The sequence below is a fragment of the Mandrillus leucophaeus genome, unplaced genomic scaffold, assembly GCF_000951045.1.
Source record: "Mandrillus leucophaeus isolate KB7577 unplaced genomic scaffold, Mleu.le_1.0 Scaffold77, whole genome shotgun sequence".
Classification (NCBI taxonomy): domain Eukaryota; kingdom Metazoa; phylum Chordata; class Mammalia; order Primates; family Cercopithecidae; genus Mandrillus; species Mandrillus leucophaeus.
This window is the reverse complement of record NW_012108363.1, coordinates 4,788,169-4,812,787: the sequence shown is the minus strand read 5'-3', so window position 1 is coordinate 4,812,787 and position 24,619 is coordinate 4,788,169. Positions and strand designations below refer to the sequence as shown.

Genomic DNA, 24,619 nt, shown 5'->3' with positions numbered 1-24,619 from the left:
GCGGTAATTTTCCTTAATTTGTAAAAGTGATTGGAGTGCAAACAAAATTTTCCTCTTGGGTCAATCCTATAATTTTCAATTAACTAAAACTAATCGTCAGGCAGGCACCAAACCTGCATTTTGTTTAAAGGGCTGGGAGGCATTTCCAAGGGTCAGGATGCATTAATTGTTTTTATAATTTCAAGGGAGAGAGAGAGAGAGAGAGAGAGAGAGAGAGAGAGAGAGAAACTGGGTGACTAAGAAGTACGTTTGGTTTTACTCCTAATATTGAAATACAAGGGAAAGATGCTCTGAAGTAAAATGTTACAGAAAAATAAAAGTCGTCCATTTAATTGTATTGTTATAATTATGATTTGTTAACTGTTATCCCGTCACTGCTCTGTTATCTCTTTGTGTGAAAGCAACTTCCGCTCTGTACTTAGTCTGGCCTTGTGGTCTTTTACTGAATGGAAAAGGAAACCTGGGACCAGTTCGTGGAGACAGTTACCACTATCCAAGGATAACTGACACTAAGCAGGGGACCCAGAACCACACTGCACTTGTGGTTCTTTGACCAGCAGCATCAGCCTCACCTGGGAGCTCTTAAGAACCACAGGATCTCAGGTTCTGCCTAGACCTACTGCAGCAGAATGTGAATTGTAAAAGATCCCTGGGTGTCTGGTTTGCACTTCACAATCTAGGGATCTCTTAGAGTACACATTGGGCATTCAGCCTTTATACTTGATGTAATTCCACAGCGATGCTGCCTGGTTCTGTCTGTCTGATGGGAGGGAATTCACATTCACTCTGAAACCCCAGCTTCTTGCCACAAGGCAGATCCATGTGCCAAGGCTGTTTTGGGAGGACAAAAATGCAGCATACTTGGAAAGAAGGCACCAACCCAGAATTAAACATGAAAACTACCAATTGTGTGTAATACAAATGCGGTGAACAGGCTAGAGGAAAGACGTACTGTTCCTGAAAGCACAACCCTACTCCATAAAGCAAACAAACCCTAACAAGGTGGCTTAACATCCAGAAACTCAGGATTATCTATACCTCTTTTCCCCTTCTCTTATTTTTCATGGGGCATCTTTAGGCATCCAACCAGTTATTTCAACAGATCTTGCCATTCAGCATGAACACCTAGATGAAATCTTAATACAATAATAAAAGCACCATGTTTGCTCATACATATGGTAAAATGAAGAAAGAAAGCAGACTTTAACTAGATTTTAAAATAAAATATATGCTTTTAGACATAGAAGACAAGGGGAAAGACCCCATAGGACCAAGGCAGTTCTGTGCTCACCATCTGCAGTGGTTCTTACCTGTGTAAATGAATCTGCCTGGTGTTCCTTTGCAGAACTGCTTAGATTTGTAGGACAGTGTGACTTCCACAACACCAGGGATGTGCCGAGGAGGGGTCTGCACACGGATGGCATGAGGAGTGATCAACTGGAGGAGACATTTGGGGGGAAAAATTGTCATTTCAATATTTAAAACTTCACAGTCTTCCTAACAGCTCTCCATAAACAAAGCTTTAAAACACATAATTAAGCTGTCTATGTTTAAATCCAATCTTGATGGAACCTGCGTGAAAGACACTGACAACAATATTTACAAATGCTCTGAGTACAGCCATAACAACATTATCTGGGTTTGCCTACATGGCCGGCCCTCTGCTTCCTGGTTTGAACAGGGAACCTGGCCTAATGAAATGATTTATCTACTACAGGATATCCTTTGGAAAATCTCTGAAGCAGACCAAATCAGAGCCGAGCTTTGCCATGCCTCTCCAGAAGTTGATAGGCCTGGTGTTTGAACTGAGCCCGTCAACATGTGGAAAACACAGAAGTAGGGAAACAGTAGGCCAAGGCACTCTGATTAGCTGCAGTGTGCACGTATGAAGTACCTCTGAAGACCATTTGGTATATTAACTACCAGAGGCACAATCAAAGAGCTTAACAGGAGAAAGAAAAGAATCTGCCTCCCTGGAATAGCTTATGGATCTGGCAGAACTAAGGACTCTCCATAAAAGGGAAAGGGAAAGGGAAGGCTGAGGAGGCTGCGGAATGATCACTGGTCCATTATGCAACGCCACGTGCACAATGAGAAAGTTCATTTCTGAACTCTGCTGGCAATCAGATTACACTATGAAGCAGAATTTATTTTTTATTACTCTTATCTTTGTTTACATAACTAAAATGTTATTAATGGCCATAAAACTGGCATTATCTGGTTCTTTGAAAAATCCAGCCCTGGTATTTGACTGGTTGACCTCTGATGGTGCTGGATTCTACATGTTCTCTTTCTATGGGATTCTGCAAGTGTCCTCTTTGACTCCTTTCAGATGCAGTTAGCTCAACATTTGTGGTATTGAGTCCACTGCATACAGTGGATAATTTATACAGTATACATGAGTTTAAACTAACATGCTTGTGCTGTTCTCTCATGGGAATAACTTAGAAAGGGCTCCTTATTTCAATGTGCAAACCAGGCCCAGTTCAAGTGTTTTTCCCAGAGAATCACAGATAACACCATGAGAGGCTGGATACAGCCCATGGGTCCCCCAACTGGATAAACCGTTCTAACACCAAGTCCTAGGGAAAATAATTTGAGAAAGTTGTTACTGCTAAAGCCCACAAGTAATTTATATCAAATGTTGCTTTCTGAAACAAAGAAAAAGTCATATCTGCATAAAACCATTTTAACTTAGCAATTACAAATGCCTTATCCTCTTCCATAGAATACATGGAGCCTTGGCTTATTTGCTGAAGATGCACAAAAGATATTTCAGTAAGACCATGCTTATGTGGAACCCCTGAAGACTGAGTTCATCTCCATGGCTTAGTGTTTTCAAAGGCTAAGGTTTTATCCAGCAAAACACACAAAAAGGTTTCTTAAAATTTTGTTCTACACAGGAACAGAAAATCAAATACTGCATGTTCTCACTTATAAGTAGGAGCTAAGTGGGAGGTACTCATGGACATAAACATGGCAACTACAGACACCGGGGACTCCTAGAGTGGGGAAGGAAGGAAAGGAACAAAGATTGAAAAACTATCTGTACATTGCTCACTACCTGGATGACAGGGTCATTCGTATCCCAAACCTCAACATCAATATACCCACGTTACAAACCTGCGCTTGTACCCCCTAAATCTAAAATAAAAGTTCAAATTATTTAAAAAGTTCTATTCATATTGTTAATTCTTCCAAAATGCATTGTATGCTTTTTAAAATAAGCAAAGTGTGTATAATTTAACTTACCCTTGGTAAATCAAGATCATCATTTAGAATACCCTATATTCTATCTTGCTGTAATATAAAAAAAGCTCTGAATGACTGTTGAGGCATGAAGAGCTATTTATCCCTGTACTAAATGGCTCCAGGTTTCTAAGATTTTGAAATTATTTCTCTTTTATTCTGCTTCTTTGTCTTTTTTTTTTCCTGTTGTTCTTAGCACCTTCTAATTTGCTCGTGTAATCTGTAAGCATGGAGATCAGGAAATCGAGTTTAATAATATAGAGAGAATAAGATAAGAAAGAGGCTCTGAAGGGCAGTGAAAGATGATCTTCCCCAAATCGAGAGCATGTTAATTTTTGAGACACTGTTACTGCAATGTTGGGAACTAACACTTGTTGAGTACCCAGGAGGTATCTACCACATTGCTGGATATTTTACATAAAAACACTAATGGGTCAGAACAATGACTGTATTTTTATCCTTTTTTTTCAGGTGAGAAAACAGAATCTTAAAATTAAGTTGCTTGCATAAACAACTTTACCCTTGTCACAGCAAGTTACAGCAAAAGGTAACACTGATGCAGTTCAAAAAAGTCAAGGGACAAACACTTCCTTTGTAATCATAGAGAAAAAATTGTTCATATGGAAACTTTTTAAAGGTAGTAACAAACTCAGTTTTTTTCTGATCCAAGGACTGTGTGTGTGTTTTCTGTACCCATGCTGTCTCCATTTTTCGTTTATTGCCTGGTTCTTTGCCATGCTTTTGGTAAAGGACGATCCATGTTGTTATATTTCAAATAGAAGGTATGCTTCTGATTTTAATGTGTACTTGGGAAATAGAGTGCCATTAACTCACAATAATACTGATAAGAACTTTCAGCCAGTTAACACTTCACCTGCACTCCTTGTTCTCAGGGGAAATAAATTTTAAAAGATGGAAAGATATTAGTAAATAGATGGATGAAGATTCTTTTTAAGTATAGGGACTTAATATGTATGAGTTGCTATACCGAGGAACAAAATTCATGGGCTTTATAAATTGATTAGATATGACTGCAATGAAACTACAGACTGAGAGTGAGGCTTTAGCATAAAGCATTAGGCTCAGGAAATGCAAACAAATTTTCATTTACAATTTCATTTTCAATTTTAATTAATTGCCCTAACTAAAGCAGAAATTCCTTCTAAACAACAATCCTTCACAGATGAGGTAGAATCTGAATCATAATTAGAGAATAAATTTGTTGATGTTTTCCTAGCTGTGCGTATTAGTCTGGGAAGAATCTGTAGCACTGACACATGATATTGATGCTTATGGAGGAAAAACATTTTAGCTAACTTTGATCAATTTGAAAGCACTGGCTTATTTACTAATCACTCAAAGAACTGTAGAATTTATTGCTGGAAGGAATGTTAGTGATAGTTTAAAGCTAATCTTCTTATTTGACAGCTAAGGACACAAAAATCTAGAAATGTCTAGTGGCTCTGAAAATTGACCCAACATCCTAGAGGAAGGACAGGGTCTAGATCTAGGGTGTAGAACTCAGGACCCACGAATCACAAAATACGTTTCACACATTATTCCAGCCTGGTTGAACCCAAGGCAGCCACTCAAAGCAACAGAACGAGGGAGGGCTAGTCTAAGTTTTTCAAACTTTTATCATTGGACTATCACTTTCTTAGTTTTGTCATATCTACATACCACCTGTACAATCACATACTTAATATTTTAAAAAGTGATTATCTTTTTATTTAAAAAAGTTATTTTAAAAGAAAACTTTATGTCAATACCATAATTGGAAAACTGGTATTAACTGCAAAATAAGAAGGTATTGTAGCTAGTAACCTTGAAGTTCATATGATATAAATTCTAGCTAGATATTATTGACAACCTGAAGAAATTTATTGAAAAGGGTGATTAGCTAGTGTTAAATGTTAAAGACTTCTTTGCCCTGAGACTTTATCCCTTTAATAAAAATCAGAATTATGGAATAAAACAAAAATTAAAAGAGAAACAAAAGGAGTGATTAAAAGAGAAACCAAAAGGAGACTAACTTTCTCACAGTGTGATTCAGTTCTATTCCATGTCTGTGTCAAATCTAAAATTGTCTCCTGTGCTACCAAGGTCCCATGCCCATTACTTTGGTAAATACTGTTCTAAGTGATTAGAGAACAGATTTCATTCTTTGACGTAATTTCCTTAAATTATAAGCCAAACAATTTCGGCTAGAAATAAATATTCTTCTGAGACTCTGTAGCATCTGACACTACACTCTTTCCCTTTTTGGGATTCTCCATTTTCTTATGTGACAATAATCATAAGACGTAAGACTTGCAAAGCGTCTGATGGTTTACCAAAGCACTTTCATGTTCACTAATTTTTAAAACTCATGTTTGTGGTTTATGTATTTCAGATGAGAAAAGTTGATGGTCAGGCAAGTTAACTAAAATTATTTGAAACACTAGGATGAAAACCAGTCTCTTATACCTGTAAAGAAGTGTTTTCCAGAGATCTTCTCTTATTCATTGATTCCTGGTTATTTTGATTTTCTTTATTTGCTCCACTTTTCTGTCAACTTGTTAATTGTAGAAATTTCACAAGTTTTGTCCTTTCTTCCCCTCTATTTGCCTAGCACTTCTTGATTTCACTCATTAGCTCAACCACCTCAGCTAAACTGATTTCCAAATCTACACCTGTAGACTTGATCTCTTTGGCCAAGCATCAAACTTTTATTAGCAACAGAGTAACAGAATATCCCCCAAATACGTCTTCTTGCCATCTCAATCTCAACATGACCCAAGCTAAATTTATCATCTTACTACCTCTGAATAAATATTTCTTGTTTTTGTGTCTCCTGTCTCAGTTAAAGGAATGTTAGCCTTTGAATTACTCAAAACAGAAAACTTGAGGTTATCATTATTTCTTTTTCTTCCTTTATTTTTCTTAAGTCATATTGATTCTGCCCCTAACTGGGCCCCAGTGGCTCTTCTGTGCTTCTTGTCTTTCTCCTGTTCAGTCTGTCACTCTTTCTTACACTATTACATAGTAGCAAAAATTGCCTTCTAAATGGTCTCCCTCTACCTCTACTTTTTCCATCATAATTATTTTCTTCAAATACAATCTCATCATATTATGCCCTGCCTCAAACCAAACTCTCATCTGCCCCCTTTGCCTACTACATAGTTCAAACTCCTTGACAGGATAATATTAAGGGTTCACCAAGGCTTGATGGCCAATTTTCCTTCCTAGGCACACTTCCCACTTTGCTTTACCACATTCTGGAGTAAAGGGCATGTGGATACATGAAAACACCATTCCCTTGCCCAACAGTTTTGCTTTCTTCATGCCATTCTTTCCTAAACATTCTTCTACTGACATTCTACTTATTCTTAAAGACCCCAGTCATATGCTCCCTCTTCCAGTAAGTTTTACCTGATCCTAAGGGTCAAAGTTGCCTGCATTTTTGAGGAATTTATACTATTATGATATTGATACTATAATGCTTAGCAGCCTATTTTGCTTTGTGCCATAAATACTGTCCTATACATCTTTCTCTCATAAGATATTTCCTGAGATCAGGAACACAGTCTAATTCACATTTGTAACCTCTAAAGTAGTTAACTTGGCCTGGTGTGATGGCTCACATCTGTAATCTCAACACTTTGGGAGGCTGAAGCAGGAGGATCACTTGAGCCCAAGAATTTGAGACCAGCCTGAGAAACAAAGCCTCTAAAAAAAATTTTTTTTAAATTAACCAAGCATGGCGGCATGTGCCTCTAGTCCCATCTACTTGGGAGGCTGAAGTGGGAGAATTGCTTGAGCCCAGGAAGTCAAGGTTGCAGTGAGTCGTGATTGCACCACTGCTGTCCAGCGTGGGCAACAGAGCAAGACTGTCTCAGAGAAAAATAAAAATAAAAATAAACAAATTAAGTAGTTAATGACTTACATACAGAATATTTTCAAAATATTTCTGGAATATTTACATAAATTGGGCCAGAATTCTGCTAAATCATTGACTCCACTGGGTATCGTAATCATCATCCATGAGTCCAGGGGAGTCTACTGTTCTTAACCTGATAGTACTCAACTCTCATTTTCTACCTAAGTTGCTTTTAATATTAGTTATCTGACTGGCTCAGCACTCAGGTCTAAATATGAGCATGAGACCACTGCTTGTATATAAGTGGTAAAAAAGAAAAAGATGTCTAAATGTCTGTAACTCCAGTGAGAAATAAGATGAAATTAAAAAAAAAAAAGGTTTAAAAATTAATACTTAAAAAGTATGCCACAAAAGATCTTTGCTAAATGGTAAGAGTGTTTATTTCTGGACTGATAACATTTGATGTGATTTGTCTTCTCTGTCTGCCTCTTCCTGCTATGTGTATGTATTTCTGTGTGTGTAAATTCCCCAAACTTGCACCAGATCATGTAAATACTTACAGAATAAACCTGTTTGTACATATAAAGCCATTATTTTTATTATGAGAAAAATGTTATTTAAAAAGTGTAATAAGTTTGGGACTATATGTATTACACGTGATTATATAAGAATTAGAGGCCAGGCGCGGTGGCTCACACCTGTAATCCCAGCACTTCGGGAGGCCGAGGCGGGCGGATCACGAGATCAGGAGATCGAGACCATCCTGGCTAATATGGTGAAACCCTGTCTCTACTAAAAGTGCAAAAAAATAGCCAGGCATAGTGGCGGGTGCCTGTAGTCCCAGCTACTTGGGAGGCTGAGGCAGGAGAATGGCGTGAACCCAGGATGTGGAGCTTGCAGTGAGCTGAGATCGCACCACTGCACTCCAGCCTGGCGACTGAGCAAGACTCCGTCTCAAAAAAAAAAAAAAAAAAAAAAAAAAAAAAAAAAAAAAATTAGATATGTATTTGCATAGAAGAAAAGAAAAACATCAAAATGTTAAAAGTTACCTCTAGATGGTAGAGGTATGGGTAATTCTACTTTCTTCTGTATGTCTCTCTGAATTCTCCAATCGCTCAACAATAAAAACGCATTAATACTATATTCAGAAGAAATAATTTTTCCATGTGGCATTGAGATGAAACACACATAATCTCTACAGGGCTCCAGGTGAGGCTGTCAGCATGCCAGGGACCGCCAGCAGCAACACTTCTGCTCCCTCTAAGCTGCCTGTGTGAGCATTTTCCCTGCTCCAGACTCAGACCGCAGGACCTGAAGAACCCTGTGGGGGGTTAGCCAGGCAAGATATGCCCACTGTGGCCTCTGGGTACAAAGTAAAGCTGCCGTGGCCATAACAGAGATAGAGCCAGACATGAAGGTGTTTGAATGGGACCTCTCCTTGACAGAAGAGCTGACACCAAGAGAGAGAATGCATGGTAGATCATGCAGCTGTGCATGTTGAACTCCAAAGAGGCAGCCTACACAAAGTCTGGAAGCCCAGAAGAGGGGCAGGGAAGAGGACAATCTTCTACATGGCTTTTAGACAACTTCCCAGCTTATCAAAAGTACGGTCCACATGGTAGGTAAATGAGAGTACCTAGTGTTTAAAAACATGAGTGGAGCCGGGCGCGGTGGCTCACGCCTGCAATCCCAGCACTTTGGGAGGCCGAGACGGGCGGATCATGAGATCGGGAGATCGAGACCACCTTGGCTAACATGGTGAAACTCCATCTTTACTAAAAATACAAAAATTAGCCGGGCGCGGTGGCGGGCGCCTGTAGTCCCAGCTACTCGGGAGGCTGAGGCACGAGAATGGCGTGAACCCGGGAGGTGGAGCTTGCAGTGAGCCGAGATCGGGCCACTGCACTCCAGCCTGGGTGACAGAGTGAGACTGCGTCTCAAAAAAAAAAAAAAAACCAAAAACATGAGTGGAAACATGTTGTAGAATTCCAGGAGGAAAGAGCAACTCTTGGGGACTACTTTCCCCTCTGAGAGCCAGCAGCTTTTATTATTTGTGTTGTTCTAGTTCTCACTAAATTGACGATGGTAATGACATTGATAATGACTTCAACAATAATGACCTTTTGTTATCTTTTTCTCATGTGTCAAGCACTATATTAAACCCTTTTAGTGATTTGCATTCTGTAGTATTAAGGGGTAGGTATGATTATTAGCGGGTTCATAGAGGAGGAAAATAAGTTTCAGGAAAGTTAAGAAATATGATTAAGGAATCAACTGGAAGTGGCCAGTCAGCCAATTGACCATCATTATACAACAATGACTGTCTCTCCATATGACTGTTTCTTGTTTTTCCATAATTTCTGGTACATGTACTTTGTATCTGACCTCTGCCTTTGAAAGCATGGATTGTATCCTCAGCTTTTCCCACACCTTGAAACATCCTGGGAACATAGTGGCCACTCAAAACAGCTTTCCTCACTGGTGAAAGGCAAGCTGAGAATGATTCCCCAGGAAAACAAAAAAAGCAATTCCAAGATAAGCCTTTATCCATGTTTTCCAACCAATAGGAGTAGGTAAAATAAATGCAATTTGACGTTCCAAGCCACAAAGCCAAAAAATAACTGGGGTTACTAGAAAACACACCAGCGATTTCTCATTACTAGGTTTAGGACCTAATATTTTAACCGTAATCACCTTCAACACTTAAAAGTTAAAAAAAAAAAAAAAAAAAGTCCCAAACAAGCAAAGACTCGAAGAGAAGGGATAAAGGGAAGGAAAGGTTTCTTCTCTGGAAAAATAATAAACATTTGTGGCTAGAAAAAGCCTAAAGTGGGCACTGGCAAGGTGGTTTTTAGATGTTACCCATCTAAGGGTCTGCGTTCTAAGGCATGCTAGCCCATTCACTCATTGACACCCTCTGTGCCTCAGTTTACTAATCTTATACTGCACCAGCTCCTGTCTGCTCTGTGGAGGTGCTGATAATAATATTACATATGCTTTATGTTTGGGTAGAGCTTCTCTGGGGACCCTAAAGCACTTTCCAGATTAATTTTTAAATTTATGTATTAATAATTCTCACAGCATTCTCCCTCCTCCTCAGTTAGGATAATAACATCCATCTCTTTTGAGATAGGCAGGGGGTACTGAGTGATAGACATGAAGCAGACACTTAAATAAGAAAACTGTAATAGAAAAGCATAATTAAAGCTCTAAAACCAAATCAAACTATGGATTTTTAAAGAGATACCAAAGTGTTAGGGACCAAACAGGCAAACTTGTTTTCCCTCCACCACTCTGAAACATGGATCTTTTTGGAGTTAGACACGACATTTAAAATATATTATTTGGAGTTCGTAAAGGAAGCTGAAATATGAAAAGTATATATTCTTGGCGACTGTGCTGACTGAACCTCCATATTATCTCTCTATTTCCCTGAAGTGGCTACCACATAAATCAGAGGATGCCAGCTCTTCTTCTGAGTTCCTTGGTGTGTTTTGGTTTGTTCCCTAATCAGAGTTCTCTGGGTTTCATAACACAGATTCTTTCATTCCCAAGAATTGCCTGTCTCAAAAGCAGTGTATGATTTCTCAGGGAACGTGAGAAAAAGCCAGAGGAGGCATTTACTGTTTCACAAACATTCTGGTTTCCTTTTGTCCTTTCAAGAAAAGAACTTTAAACCAATGTTTACCAAAATATGCTGAGTCACATGAATCCTTAAAGATAAACTTCATGTATGAATGTCAAAGGAGACTTTTGAAATTAAAGTTTCAGGAATTGAGTTAAATGGGGGACTTAAAATCTAGCATTTGAATAGTCAGTCATGTTACTTAACACTGAAATTTCTCTCAACATAGGTATCGACATAGACTCAGATGGATAGTAGAGAGATGTAGATGTGCTTTCCTATTCATTGTCTGTGTGTCCCCCTAAGTAGAATATCAGCCCCATAAGGGTATGATCTTGGCCTTCTTTGTTTTTGTTATGTTCCTGGTGTTTATCAAGGCCCTGGAACTAGTAGGCACTCAATAAATACTTGTTGAACATTGAATGGATAAATATTTTGATGCCATTAGCCACCATTAATAATTAAGATAAAGAGTCACTAAAGTTTCTTATGAATCTACAAAAAGAAAATAACACCACTCCATTCAGAATTCTTTTTACTAAAAAATTCCCAAACGACAACAACGAAAAAACTTTTTACTTTGCCACCACAAACTTCCTGGTATCCTCATTAAGCATTCAAAGAAATATACTGCCCAGTTCTTCTGACCAGGAATCTAACCAGGTCCCGAAATCAATGCAGTTAATTGTACAAAACAAAATGGCAACAAGATCATCTTTCAAAATAACAGATTTGGGAGAAAAAAGACTGAAGCAAATACATTATGCTTCTACTACCTCTGGTTTTGTGGGTTATCTATTTATTTATTTTGTAATTTATTTTTTAAATAAACTTTCTCCATCTCTCTTCCCAGGATGTAGATATTGTGCCAGTTGGGCCCCATTAAAGACTGGATCCCAGCCTGACCATCTGGGAGCTGGAAAAGCAAGGGTGAGTTCCTGAGACCCAGGGTATTCCAGAAGGAGAGCATCAGACACCAGCAACGCCAGCCCTTGTGGTTTGAGGCTGCACAATGAGCTCTTTCTCAAGGCTTGTTTTTCTAAATTCAGTCAAGAAGGAACATCATTCCCTACACAGGCCTGGCTCAGTGTCCTATGTTTCCTGCTTGTTTGTTTGCAAATTAAAATATAAAAGGAAAAGGAAATCAGAATGCATTTATGGAAGGGGATGAATGCTTGTTATCAACATTGGCAATTCACAAGGCAGAATCTTTGCCTATGGAATTAGTAAAGAAAAATATAAAAGCCAAAAGATTGATAGATAAAGTAGTCAGGAAATAAATTCACCTTTCACTGAAAGACTTGTAGAGTCTCTCCAAGCTTAAAAACAAACAAACAAACAAAAGATGTCAAAGTTTTAAGATACAGAGACTCATTCTAACATTTTTTGTGGTGTTGGTCCTATCTACGTATGGTAATACACTGATACTAGCCCATACAACCAGTAATTCCTCACTTAACATGTTCATTCTGGAACTCAGAGATGTGATAAAAGTAAGCACTACATTAGGAGATATACATTAGGAGATATACCTAATGTAAATGATGAGTTAATGGGTGCAGCACACCAACATGGCACATGTATACATATGTAACAAACCTGCACGTTGTACACATGTACCCTAGAACTTAAAGTATTAAAAAAAAAAAAAAAGTAGGCACTACAGAAAAACTGAAGCCAAACCCCTTTTAATAATGTGGCTGTACAACTGCTTCTGCTGAAAGTCTTTCAAGGTTACATTATACACATCTTGCTGTTTTAAACAGAATATACTAAATATATTGCCAGCTTTTTTTTTTTTTAATTACTCGGGGCCACCATCATTAATGAACTGCACAGTAATACAATTCTGTGTGTGCTTTTTAGGCTTTCCATTTCTTCCCTAGACATCAGGCCATCAGCTGTCACTGAGCCTGTATCCAGTAGCCCACCTCCATACATGATCTGCCTCTAGTCTGGGCCTTCTAATTTTCTGTGACCTAGGAAAACAGGTAACATAGTTTGTGAAGAAGTATTGTTCTCATTAACCCAAAGCTTTTTATTTTATTTACTCTTTTGGCTTGGTTCTAGTTTCATGCTGAATTTTGGAGAGTTGAGGTTATTATAACACATCTCTGGATAAATGAGTTTTATGACATTCATATTAGAGAGTTAAGAGATGGCTATGGAGTCAGGTGGACTTTGATTCAAATCCAAGCTGTGCCAATAATCAGCTGTGGGACCTTTGGAAATTCACTCAACCTCTGTGACCTTCAGTTTCCTTATTGGGGAAAGGGGGAGAGAGTAGGATGGGGGAGAGAGTAGGATGGGGGAGAGAGTAGGATGGGGGAGAGTAGGATAGGGGAAGAAGTAGGATGGGAGTTGTTATCTGATAGTTTATTACAAGGATTAATTGACACAATTCCTGTAACCAGTGTAGGAAAAGGCATCACTTGTATCAATCAGTCAACATGTGTTACTTCTATTACTACTCAATGTTCACCATCACCAATAGTTTTACATTAAGACACTTATGTGCATACTTATTACACAACAATTACATCTAAATATAAACTACCTACCCATACAAGCATTAGCAAAACCTGGACCACAATCTGTCTAGTTGTGACACTTTCAAGCATCATCAACTACAACAGTTGCTATTAGGGAGCATTTCTTTGAATGAATGAATGAATGAATGAATGAGGAAGTAATGTCATTCAACAGATTTTCACTAATGCCTCAGACGTGCAAAGCTCTGTGCTGGGCATCACAGAAAATTAAGCTGAATTTATCCTGGATCCTGTCTTCAAGGAAGAGGGTATGCCCTTAAATACGATAATTAAAGATGGAGATGTATAAGGAACATAGCATGGTAGAAATAAGACAACATAAGAATTTAGACAGAAGAGAAAATATTCTATACCTGAGTCATATGGGAAGATTTCAGAGAAAAAGGTAGTATTTCATAGGATCTTAAAGGGCAGAGGGATATGGGCACAGAAAGGAGGGAAAAGGATCCCGGGGGGAGCAATGGCATCAGCAAGACAGGGAGAAAAGTTACTGCAGGTACAAGGAGCAGCTAACAAGTCAATGGGATAGAACATAAATTAAGATGAATGGTGGGTGAGGATGTTGAAAAGAAAGATTGGAGTCAAGGTGGTGTGCTTGAATCCCAGACTAAGAAGTTGTGGCTTTAGTAAAGAGAAAACCAGTAAAAGTTGTATAAGGTAGAAGGCTTTATTTAGTTCAGGGTATCAGGGAGCCATCCCAGCGATCAACAATCAGCAGGAAAGGAATACAGCACTATCTAGATATCCATAAATATTCATTTTCTTCATAAAAGTCACATGACTGCAGCCAGGTGTGAATTCTGTCATTGATTCATATGAAAATTAGAAATTCATCACACTTCTGTGGTTCCTGTTTTCAAGTTACAGATACATGTACCTCCTGAGCACACTGTAAATAGCTGAAAATGTCATTTTAAAGTCCTTTTTAACTATTTCATAATTATCAACATAGAAAATAGATTTCAAGTGCCTCAGTCATCAAAAATAAAAATGTAGACTAAGGCATCTTAGGAATAAAGTGAGCATGGCTATAACTATGTAACTATATTAAAAAGGCTATTAGATCATTTTTATCTTTTTTTTTTAATATGCTGGCTCATTTAGAAATGATTTCTCATAAAATTACTTGGGCTTGAAAGTTGTTCTTCAAAGTCATATTCAAAGTTTAATGCAACTAATCCAGACTGCTTTTAAATTTTTTAACAAATAAAGTTTATAATTTTGCATAAAACACCTTCTATATAATAGACGGTCAATAAACACAGGTTAAATATAGGACATGAAACATTTAGAAAAAAATAGGTAACTATGAGTCATTTTAAATCCACGCATTTAATCAACTTTGAATTAAATTTACACATGGAAGACTCAATATATGTAAAATAAATGGACACAACTATTTACATCGTATTACATTTCTATCATGACATTTTGAAAGAGGTAATATGTGACATAATGTCTTTCTCCATCTTAATTTTCTTTTTTATTTTAGTGGAGCTGTATCTCACATACAAGCTAGTATATATGTCTTTAGAGTGCTAGGGAAATCACGTATAAAATTTAGGAAGGTTTGGTAAATTTCTGGGAGTATGTTAAAAGCCCATGGAAATTTCATGAGAAAATCTGGTACAACCAAAAGCTGAATGGGGGTGAAGTTGGATGTCAAGAGAACTGGGCTCTGAGCCCAGCATTAAGTAGATAATATGCTCCCAGAACAAGTCACCCTACCACTGTGAAGTTTCTTTTTCCTCACAAAATAAGAAAACTGTACTTGACTGAAAAAAGGTTTCTCAAGGCCCTTAAAATGTGGTGACTCTACATGCGGTTCAGTAAGAGTCAAGGCCGGGCAAAAAGGCCTGGGAAACTTCCGGCGGAATACATGTATGCATCTTAGTCATCCACTATTGAATATCACAGAGAAGCCAATCCTCTTGTTTATTGACAATCATTCCTCTGAGCTATGTGTACAAAGGAGAACGGAAAGTAGAGATAGATATGATGAAAGAAATAAATCAAGGACTGCATTTACCACTTGGTTTTCCAATTTTTTGACTTAAGTGGCAAAATTGCTTCTCAGCCCCTAAACCACCATTTACCCAACTATATTCACCCACAGGTCTCCCCCAGAGGTTTCTTTTGACTTCATTCCCTATGTCTGGGAATGTAGCTGAAGAAAGCATGCATCTGGACAAAGACAATGAGGAGAACCTGTGTGAGACTAATTGCTTCATACACGAGGAAACTTTGGTTTCTCCCATCTGAACTAAGTGGTACTGGCAATCTTTAAATATAGCTGCCCTGCAAAATCATATAGCATCTAATGCCAAGTGTGTACTGACTAAAACCAGATGCAAAATATGAGGGAAATTTTGTTCAAAGCCTTGCAGCTTTAAAGAATAATGGCTCTAAACATTCCTGGTCTAATCTGAATGATACTCTGCAAATATTTCAGATGGTTTTCTCACATCTATCCCAGTCCAACCACTTTGTGATTGAATTTCATGACTTGGCTCCATTAACATGAAATCAAAATGCACTTCAGCCATCACCAATATATCTCCCTGTAAGGTGATCCTTGGGGGGAAAAAAAAACAAAAGAGTTCTGCCTTCACAAAAGTTTGGGACATGCTGAATACTGCATCTAAGTATTTGCAGTGCATACTAGTACCTCAAACGTTGTGCAAAGCCCTAGAAGAAAGACCAGTAGAATTTGTTTGACTCAACGTTCCCCAAACTTACCAGGAAAAATCTCCCTCTCTCATCTCCTAAGGGGTATCTATTAATATCCTGAAGAACTAGTCTTCCATAGCACTATCTAGAAGATGAATTTGGCCAACATTGTGGCATAAGTCTCTGATTTATATCAGATACCAAAATCTGAAGCATAGAGAGTAGAAATATTGACTAAAGACATATCAATAGGGAGATCCAGTTTCGTGGACAATTAAATTGTTTTGATGAAGTTCAAAGAATCCTTTTGCAAATAAACATGACATCTGTGTATTGTAAGTGTGCTCTGAAAGAAAAGAACAATAGTGGAAGAAAAGGGGCAGTTTCCACATGCCACCACTGTCCCCTTCTGACTGTGGGGGGATTCTCAGGGGAATAAACTCTAGTTAAAAGGAATCACTAGGCTGGGTGCGGTGGCTCATGCCTGTAATCCTAGCACTTCGGGAGGCCGAGGCAGGCGGATCACGATGTGAGGAGTTTGAGACCAGCCTGGCCAACACGGTGAAATCCGGTCTCTACTAAAAATACAAAAATTAGCTGGGTGTGGTGGCACGCGCCTGTAGTCCCAGTTACATGGGAGGCTGAGGCAGAAGAATTGCTTGAACCTGGAAGGTGGAGGTTGCAGTGAGCTGAGACCATGCCACTGCACTCCAGCCTGAGCAACAGAGCAAGATTCCGTCTCAAAAAAAAAAAAAGGAATCACTAGAATTGTAGCACTGATTTCAAAGAGGATATAGACTAAGCCCTTCATTTTCAGGTGAGAAACTGAGGTCCAGCGACCAACAATGACTAAATCTAGATCCTCTGATTGGGCAATGGAAGGACCATCGATACCCAAGTCTCTCAACTGGTTGCTTATCCACTGCTAACCCATGTAGTCTCAACACTTGCCTGGAATATTATTCTCTGCTCCCCACTAAACCCACCATTGTACTTTTTTTTTTAATTGACAGCTTAAATACTTTCAGTTGTATAAATTCTGTGATAAAATAAAAGGGTCATGAGAGCCTAACGTACCTAGCACAGAGCTGCATCCATACTTAAGAGGAACTTGATTGGTCATTCAAACAATCTACTTCTGACTACACCACTCTCTGCCTTCTAGAACTTTGCCTGGAATTATAAACTACCAATTTAATACTAGATTATATAAATATATTATGTAACTCTCTAATTTGCTTCATGGAAGCAAGTCATCTTTCCAAATAAAACACCAGATCCCACAAAGCCCGACTTTAATTACCCATGGTACCTATCCCAGTGTTAGACACCCAGCAGGCAAGCCAACCAGTGCTCACTGTTTAGAAACTGGAGGAATTCAGAGGAGATATTAAAATAACAATTAGTTCTACAAACCAGAAGCAGGAGCCCCTCCCTGCTCCAAATCACTTGTTGGTAGAAAGGCAAAACAATCAAGCGCGGCTCTGGTCAAGAAAAAATTCTCAACCCACATTAAACATTATCATACATCAACCCCGCTAGTTTTTCTAGATTTGTATATAAAACACTAAAACAATTTTTAAAAAGACTTTTAGAGTAGGACAGGGCAAGGAGCACAAGAATAATAGTAAAATAATTTACTTTCTAAAAAGAGGGAGAGGAGAAAGGGCAAGAAACAATAAAAAAAGAGGAAGGGGGCAAATCAAATTCACAAGAAAGCCATGTGAACTTGGGGGCTCGCAGAAGGCAGAACTGAGTTCTGGAGCAATGAAGTGCCCCTTTCTTCTTCCACCCCTCAGGGGGCGATCCATGAGTTAAACTGAACTACTCATTTGCAGAAGACTGGGTTGTTAGGGGAAGAGCACAGATTGGACTAAATTAAGCCAGCCTGATTTTCTCTGGCTCTTTAAAAAATTCTTTAGCTAAAAAAAGACTCTAAATAATGGCATTAGCTGCTAATCTAAAATGTTATCTACTTGTCCTAGCCTGGCGGCCTGCTTCCTGGGTGTGTTGGACTATACAGCAAGGAAATGCAGAAGTGATAAAAGTCTACTTAAAATTAGAAGGCCTGGATCTTAGAGATGGCATAAACCTCAAGATCATGTGGTCTGGGGCAAAGACTTTGGATGGACAGGGATCCAGCTCTAAAGATGAGGCTAAACAGGTTAATTGTCTTGCCCTAGCACAGGCATGTATCCTTTACTTCATAAAGATAAATTCTACCTAGAATCCAGTGGCACCTATCACAAACATATACAACTGGAAGATGAAGGGAAGCCCTCTTACCTCTCTGAGTCTGTACATGCCAATTCTACCTGACCTTGGAAGGTAACAGCAACTGTTAAGGCACCCCCAGCACAAGACATCAAGGCAATGTGAGCCTATCACCCTGATCGGATAACACCCTAGGATAAAAATGGTGGTATAGGCTAAATTGTGGAAGGTTAAGAAGGTAAGCCCTGGGGTTGGACTGTTTGGATTCAAGTCCCATCTCTCTACCACTTGATAACTGAACCACTTATTTAACTTCCCCAAGCTTCAATTTCCTCATCATGAGAGGAATGATCAAATGAGAACAACATCATACACAATGGTAAGAATCCCACAGGGGTGCTACCAAACATTTATCATATTGCCTGGCAGGAACTAAGTGCTCAGTGAATGAATGTTAGCTAATGTTAGTCACACTCTGCATTTTCTATAGCTTTTTCTTAGATGTCCTCTGATCAAATTCTGATTCTGTACAATGCAGGCCTTGACAAATGGCCTCAAACTTGGTTAATATTTTTCTGCTTCTACAAAAATAAAAGGCACTCATGTAATTTTATTCGATTAAAAACAACCATCATCACTACTACAATTACTATTACTACTTTCTACTACTATACCACCTGGCTTATGAAATCTCTCCTTTTTTTTTTTTTCTTTCTTTCCTCTTTCTGTCATTCTTCCCTCTCTCAAGATTGCGTATGCTCTCTTATTAACTAGGACTTTTCCTTCCTTCGTAAAAACAATACGGTATAGTTCAAATCCAATCTCTAGTCCTATCTGGCTGTGTAACCTTGGGCAAGCTTTTTAACCTCTCTGAAACTCATTTACTCATATGCAAAATTAGAATAACAGGAGTATTGAATACAAGGCTATTGTGAGGCTTAAAGCAATACCCATAAAGTGGCTACACATGATGAACCCTTAGCAAGTATGAGCTATTTCTCAATTCTCACATTATACAATGGATTTCTTGATTTGGGGCAGTATCAAATTCTCTCCCTGAATGAAAAGGCAGAGAAAATTGTGTGTGCCAAGTAGTCTGTATGAAAACCTAAATATAGAAATAGTTTAGAATATTACAAAAAAAGGTTCACTTCCAAAAGGCTCATTATTCTGAACATAGAACAGTCATGATAACAGCCCAATCTAAAGTCCACATCCAGGTACCCAACTGCTAATGCAGTTGCATTTACTTGTTTTAAAAGAATATCTGCACAAATATTTTGGGAAACAGTTTGCACCAGGACAGGGTCATAGTTGTTTTATGACATAGCTACAACCAAGAGAAGTCTGAAAGCAGGGGCCAGACAATGAAGGAGCATGCATCCTCCACCCTCAGCTCCTGGCTGGACCCCCCTGACTCCTGGGACAGAGTAAAGAGGGGCTACTGGCACACACAAGGCAGTGGCGCTGGAGGGACAGAGGAGGGAGGAGGACAAAGGTGTTGCATTAATGGTTTTTCCTTCCCATGACTTTCATCAATTTTGTTATATAGAAACAGATCCTTTAAAGCAATTTGGATAAATCCAAGTTACATGCTAACCTCCCTTTGCTGTTCTCAAAACAGGTCAAGAAAGTAGGAAAGTGAGAAAAAACAGAGGGACCTTGATTAAGTGCAAGGCAGAGGCGCAAATGAATGATTTCCTGATGTGTTCTTATTCCATATTCAACGAAGTACACTTGGGTTAAGAAGGCACAAGGTTTTACAGGAAGCTTCAGACCAAACCACCTTCTTCTCACAGGGTCAGTAATATTTAATGCCAATTTTGAGCTCCGCTTTGACTGCAATGACATGAAGCAAGGAGTCCGTATAATATTTACTCTTCCCATCTCCCAACTTCCGAGATAAGCAACAGAAAGAAAGATGGAAAAGGTGGAAGACACAGCCCACAAGACCTGGGACAGGCTGTCCTCGTGAGACTACTGTCTCCAGCAGGATGAAGACACCAGGCTGGCAGCAAAACTTGCCATGAATTTGATGCTTCTAATTTACAACCCAACAGTTTCAACAAAAAATGGAGTACAGGGGGCAAGGGGAACTTAGTCCACCTTTCATACCTGGAATATTCCAACTTGCCTAACAATTAGTTGGGTGGGCTGGGAAGTTCATCTCTGATTCGGCTTTATGAGAACTTTGATTCTATGACCAAATGCAGACCCCTTGTTTGCTGCATAGAAAATACCAAGGCAGCAGCAGCACGAGCTAACAAGGGGTTTGTCTGAGTGGGTTACAGGCAGTAAGCAGTATACACAGAAGGCTTACAAAGAAGAACAGTCTCTGTTCTAGAAAGACAAACACACCCAACTATCATAGTCTTAACTTTCTGCTCATCTGTATGGCCCCTCTAGAGAGAAAACAACACAAAGAAAATATCTAGATGGGTTAAACCAGTGTGATCGGAGCAGAGCTAGAAATGGAAATCTTTGTGTGGCCATATACAAATCAGTTACATTCTATAGGCTTTGGGCAGCTGCTCTCTGGCTATAAGACAAATATGTCTCGAAGTCTCAGTATCCTTATCAAGAAAAGAAATATGCTAAGAGTATCTACTCGTAGTGTAGAAAGAAGGGTGCGATGATCTATCTCAAGGTTTAGCACATTGCCTAGTATATGGTAAGTCTCAGTAAGTTAGGATGACTACATGCTTACAAAGCAAATGGGATGATTGAACCCTATAGTACCTTGTAGCCCTAACATTGTTTTTATTCTAAACTTTGGTGAAATGAAAGAGGGTGCTTGGAGCATGCTGGCTAAGAAACTGGGACTCAGAACTGAGAACACAATGGCAGATTTGCCATGGCATCTATATAACAGGATGCACATGTTTTGTAATCTTGAGCTGAGGCTGATGGTTGCCAGACAAGTCAACTGGTAGGTTAAAAGAACAATCACAGTGCTTGGACAGCACTGCACAATTAGAACTTAGTCATTTTTAAGGGGTTGCAGTCACACACAGAGATGCTTGAGAGTTGTAAATTCCTAGAGCTAGAAAAAACCCTTGGTGGTTCTAGGTTCTCCCAGCAAATCACTCTCTCTGGTGAATAGTCATTGAATAAGTCAAGAACCACCTTCACCTGGATTATGCTGCCATTGAATGCTGTTCCTCGAAGATCAGGCTAGAGTACTCTTTCTACAAAATAGCCACAGATTACACCCTTGCTAAAGTGTGAATAAGCTTTTTCTATACATCTTGTGACTTTGCATCTCCTCTTCAATTCCCAGCATACAATAGGACCTCCACACCATGGCAAGCCCAAGAAGACAAATTTCTAAACAGAAGCTCTCCCATTGCTTATGGGCCAAAGAATGGAAGTCATTCCAGTAGTAACTGTTGCCTCCTGGTAAACCCAAACCATCTCTTCCAGTTTCCCCAAATTCTGTAGACTGAAGCTGGCCCACCCAGAGAGGCACCACTAAAGTCTACACATTCTATTAGAAATTCAAGCATAGACAGTATCTTCAAGTAGATCAAGCTATTAGATATTAATGTTCAGACAACACCTACCTCACTCCAGACCAGCATGGTACCGAATATGACCTGTAACCCATCAAAGAAATTGTCCCCTATGATGATCACAGTCGCGCCTCCCGTCGTCCATCCTTCACTCGGGCTGATGGCTTTGATACAGGGAGTAGCTGCTTTTCAACACACATGAAAAAGAGAAGGAGTCTGCTGTTAGAACCAAACTTTAATGATGAAGACTTGAGAAAAAGGAAAAAAAAATCTTTTATCTTTTCACTAACAGAAAGTCCCTCAAGATCTCAGCATTTCCTAGCCACATTAGGACCTGAAACTTCAGGGTGCAACTTCAGTTTTTAAAAGCATTCTTTTCATTGTTTCTATTCAGATACATATATTTTACCCAAATCTTTATCAAACCTGAAACTTTATTAAAACACAAAGCAAATTTTAATTTGTGAATTGCTAAGGATTTTTTTTTATTAAAAATGGGTGACTTTCTGGAATATATTGGAAACCTTACAGAATTGCTTCATAGTTAAATATACCTCCTGAAAAGAAAACTTACATTTTTTAAGATAAACATTAGCATCCAATAGGAAGCTAAGAAAGAGCGGAGCCTGGAGCAGGAAATGATTCTTGCTCCACGCCTTCTGTCTGAAACACTAACATTGCAACACGTCTCATTAAAAATCATTAAGATTTTTTTTTTTCAAATAAATGTCATAGATCCCATTTTACAGATGCGAAGAATGCAGGTCACTCGGGGTGAATTATGTAACCAAATAGCTGAGTCAGGGCTCAACCGCAGAGTTTTCCATGACCTTTGCTTTGCTCTCTTTCCCAGGCATAAAACCCTAGAATTGACTTTTTCAAAATTTCATATCTCTTTTCTTTCCATTATAAATGGCCCTTGGAGATGGGAAATAATTTGCAAATACTGTGATTCCAAATAGACTGGAGGTGGTTTGTTTAATGAGCATGGCATACTTTCAACAGAATTGCTGGGCATAAATGTCATTGTTGGATGGTTTTTAAAATCTCTCAGAGAGCACCTTCGTGCCACTGAGGACTTTTAACTCTACAATGTCATGCTCCTGTTCTCATGATTATTTTTATGAACAACAAGAAAGCAAAATCCTAAAGTAAGGGAGATACTGTTCAAGGAGAGGAAAATAGGACCTTCATCTTTAATAAAAAATTTATTAAGTATCCAAGACTGACTTTCCGAGCATTGAAGCCAATAAGAGCACTAGTTAATTTTAACGGGAAAAAAACTGGCAAAAAAATATTTGGACTTTGTCAAATTTGGCAAAATGTCACGCTTTAACTTTTGCAAGAAGGAAAGAAAATATTAAGTCCAGCCCGGTGGGACCATTGCTCACGTGCCACCACACAAACAAATAGAATGGGTTTGATTTTGATTCAAATTAATCTTAAAAATTTGCACAGAGAAATTTGGAAATATCCAAACTAAACATTTCATGTTGGCTGAACTCACAGCAATGCATTTACAACTAAAACTGGGCAGTTCAGATGACTTTTCTCTCCTCTACTTTCTCCCAAAAACAAAATAATCAATCAAGAAGATGTAAATGATTCATGACTTGACTTGACATTTCTTGTCTGATTTTTTAACATACATAGAGGTTGTGATCAGTGTTCCACAAGCATAGGGCTTTTTCTTAAACAAAAGTGACCTTTAAAAGTAAAAAAAGTTTAAATCCATAATTAAGTACTCCCAAACTAGTGATAGAATATGATGTATGATTTGAAGCAAGTTACAAGAGAAATAAACTATATTTAACAACTAAAGTTCTAAAAATATATGCAGTTTGGAAACATTTTGTTAATGTCTCCAAACATCAATTCTTAATTTATAACTCAATCTACTTAGTTGCTGGAATGGAGTACAAAAGGTGTTACAATATCCCTAGTACTTCTGAGAAGAAGAGGATATTGGTTTAACTGAATTGGTCTTGAGAGTCCTGCCTGAGTCAAAGTATGGAATCCAATGGGGTCATTAATTGCTGACCCTGAGATTACCCACACAGATTGCAAAATGGTCTTAGTGTTTATTATCAGTTTTAGCTTTGGAATTTCTGGGTTTTTTTTAATCACACATGCATATTTCTTTAGCTAAATATGGTCTCCTGCAGGCTTTCTCATCAGTGCACAAACGGAGGTGGAAGGGGGTGTTTCTGCATCTTTGAGAAACCCTCCTACAGGAAAGGCCTTAAAATAGCATGACCAAGACCTGCTAGTTTTGAACTTGACCCCTTCCCTCTTTTTTCCACTTGTTATACGTAGGATACAGAAGTCACATGGGTGTACATGCATGTGTGTGTATGTGCTTTCAAACACTTCCCAAGGAAAGTTGCAATGTTTTCAAATACTGTGAGCAATTTTCCAGAAGCAAAGCTATATGTCAATGCCTCAGAGGCAAGAAAGAGCATCAAGCTTCCAGAGATAACCAGGTGAGGAAACAATATTTGACACCGTCTTCTCAGTTTTAGAGAAATAAAGCCTTGAGGGAAGAAGTACCCCAGGAAGAATGACACACCCCTCAGTCCATCCTACCTCTACACTCAGCACTGTCCACCACCCCTGCTTCGAGACTATATGCTATTCTTAGAGCAGGTAAGTCATTCAGACCTTTCTACGTTTAGACCTCTAAGGGTTCCAAAACTACTCCTATACATTTGTTATAAATATTAGTCTTGAGGGGAAGCTCTGTGGCACCTCCCCACTGGTGAATTTGAAAAAACATGTAAAGGAATCATGAGCTATCCCAGAGAGAGAGGATGAGGAGGGGAAACTAGTACATTTAGTAACCGGAGGTCAAACCAAGTGTAGTGGCTCACACCTATAAACCCAGCACTTTGGGAGGCCAAGGTGAGAGGATCTCTTGTGACCAAGAGTTCAAGACTGG

General features: G+C 38.8%; 1 protein-coding gene across 3 annotated transcripts in view; it reads right to left on the bottom strand.

Annotated features, from left to right (window-relative positions):
• EBF1 (early B-cell factor 1) overlaps window positions 1–24,619 on the bottom strand; it is a 426,701-nt gene that overhangs the window by 79,769 nt on the left and 322,313 nt on the right. For 2 of the 3 annotated variants that reach the window (XM_011966692.1, XM_011966693.1), the window contains 2 exons: window positions 21,733–21,863; window positions 1,311–1,437 (listed from right to left, as the gene is read on the bottom strand). In XM_011966692.1, the coding sequence (XP_011822082.1) occupies window positions 1,311–1,437; window positions 21,733–21,863 (258 nt within the window). Of the gene's footprint in view, window positions 1–1,310; window positions 1,438–21,732; window positions 21,867–24,619 lie in introns of all 3 variants that reach the window. The other variant, XM_011966691.1, reaches the window with a different exon arrangement.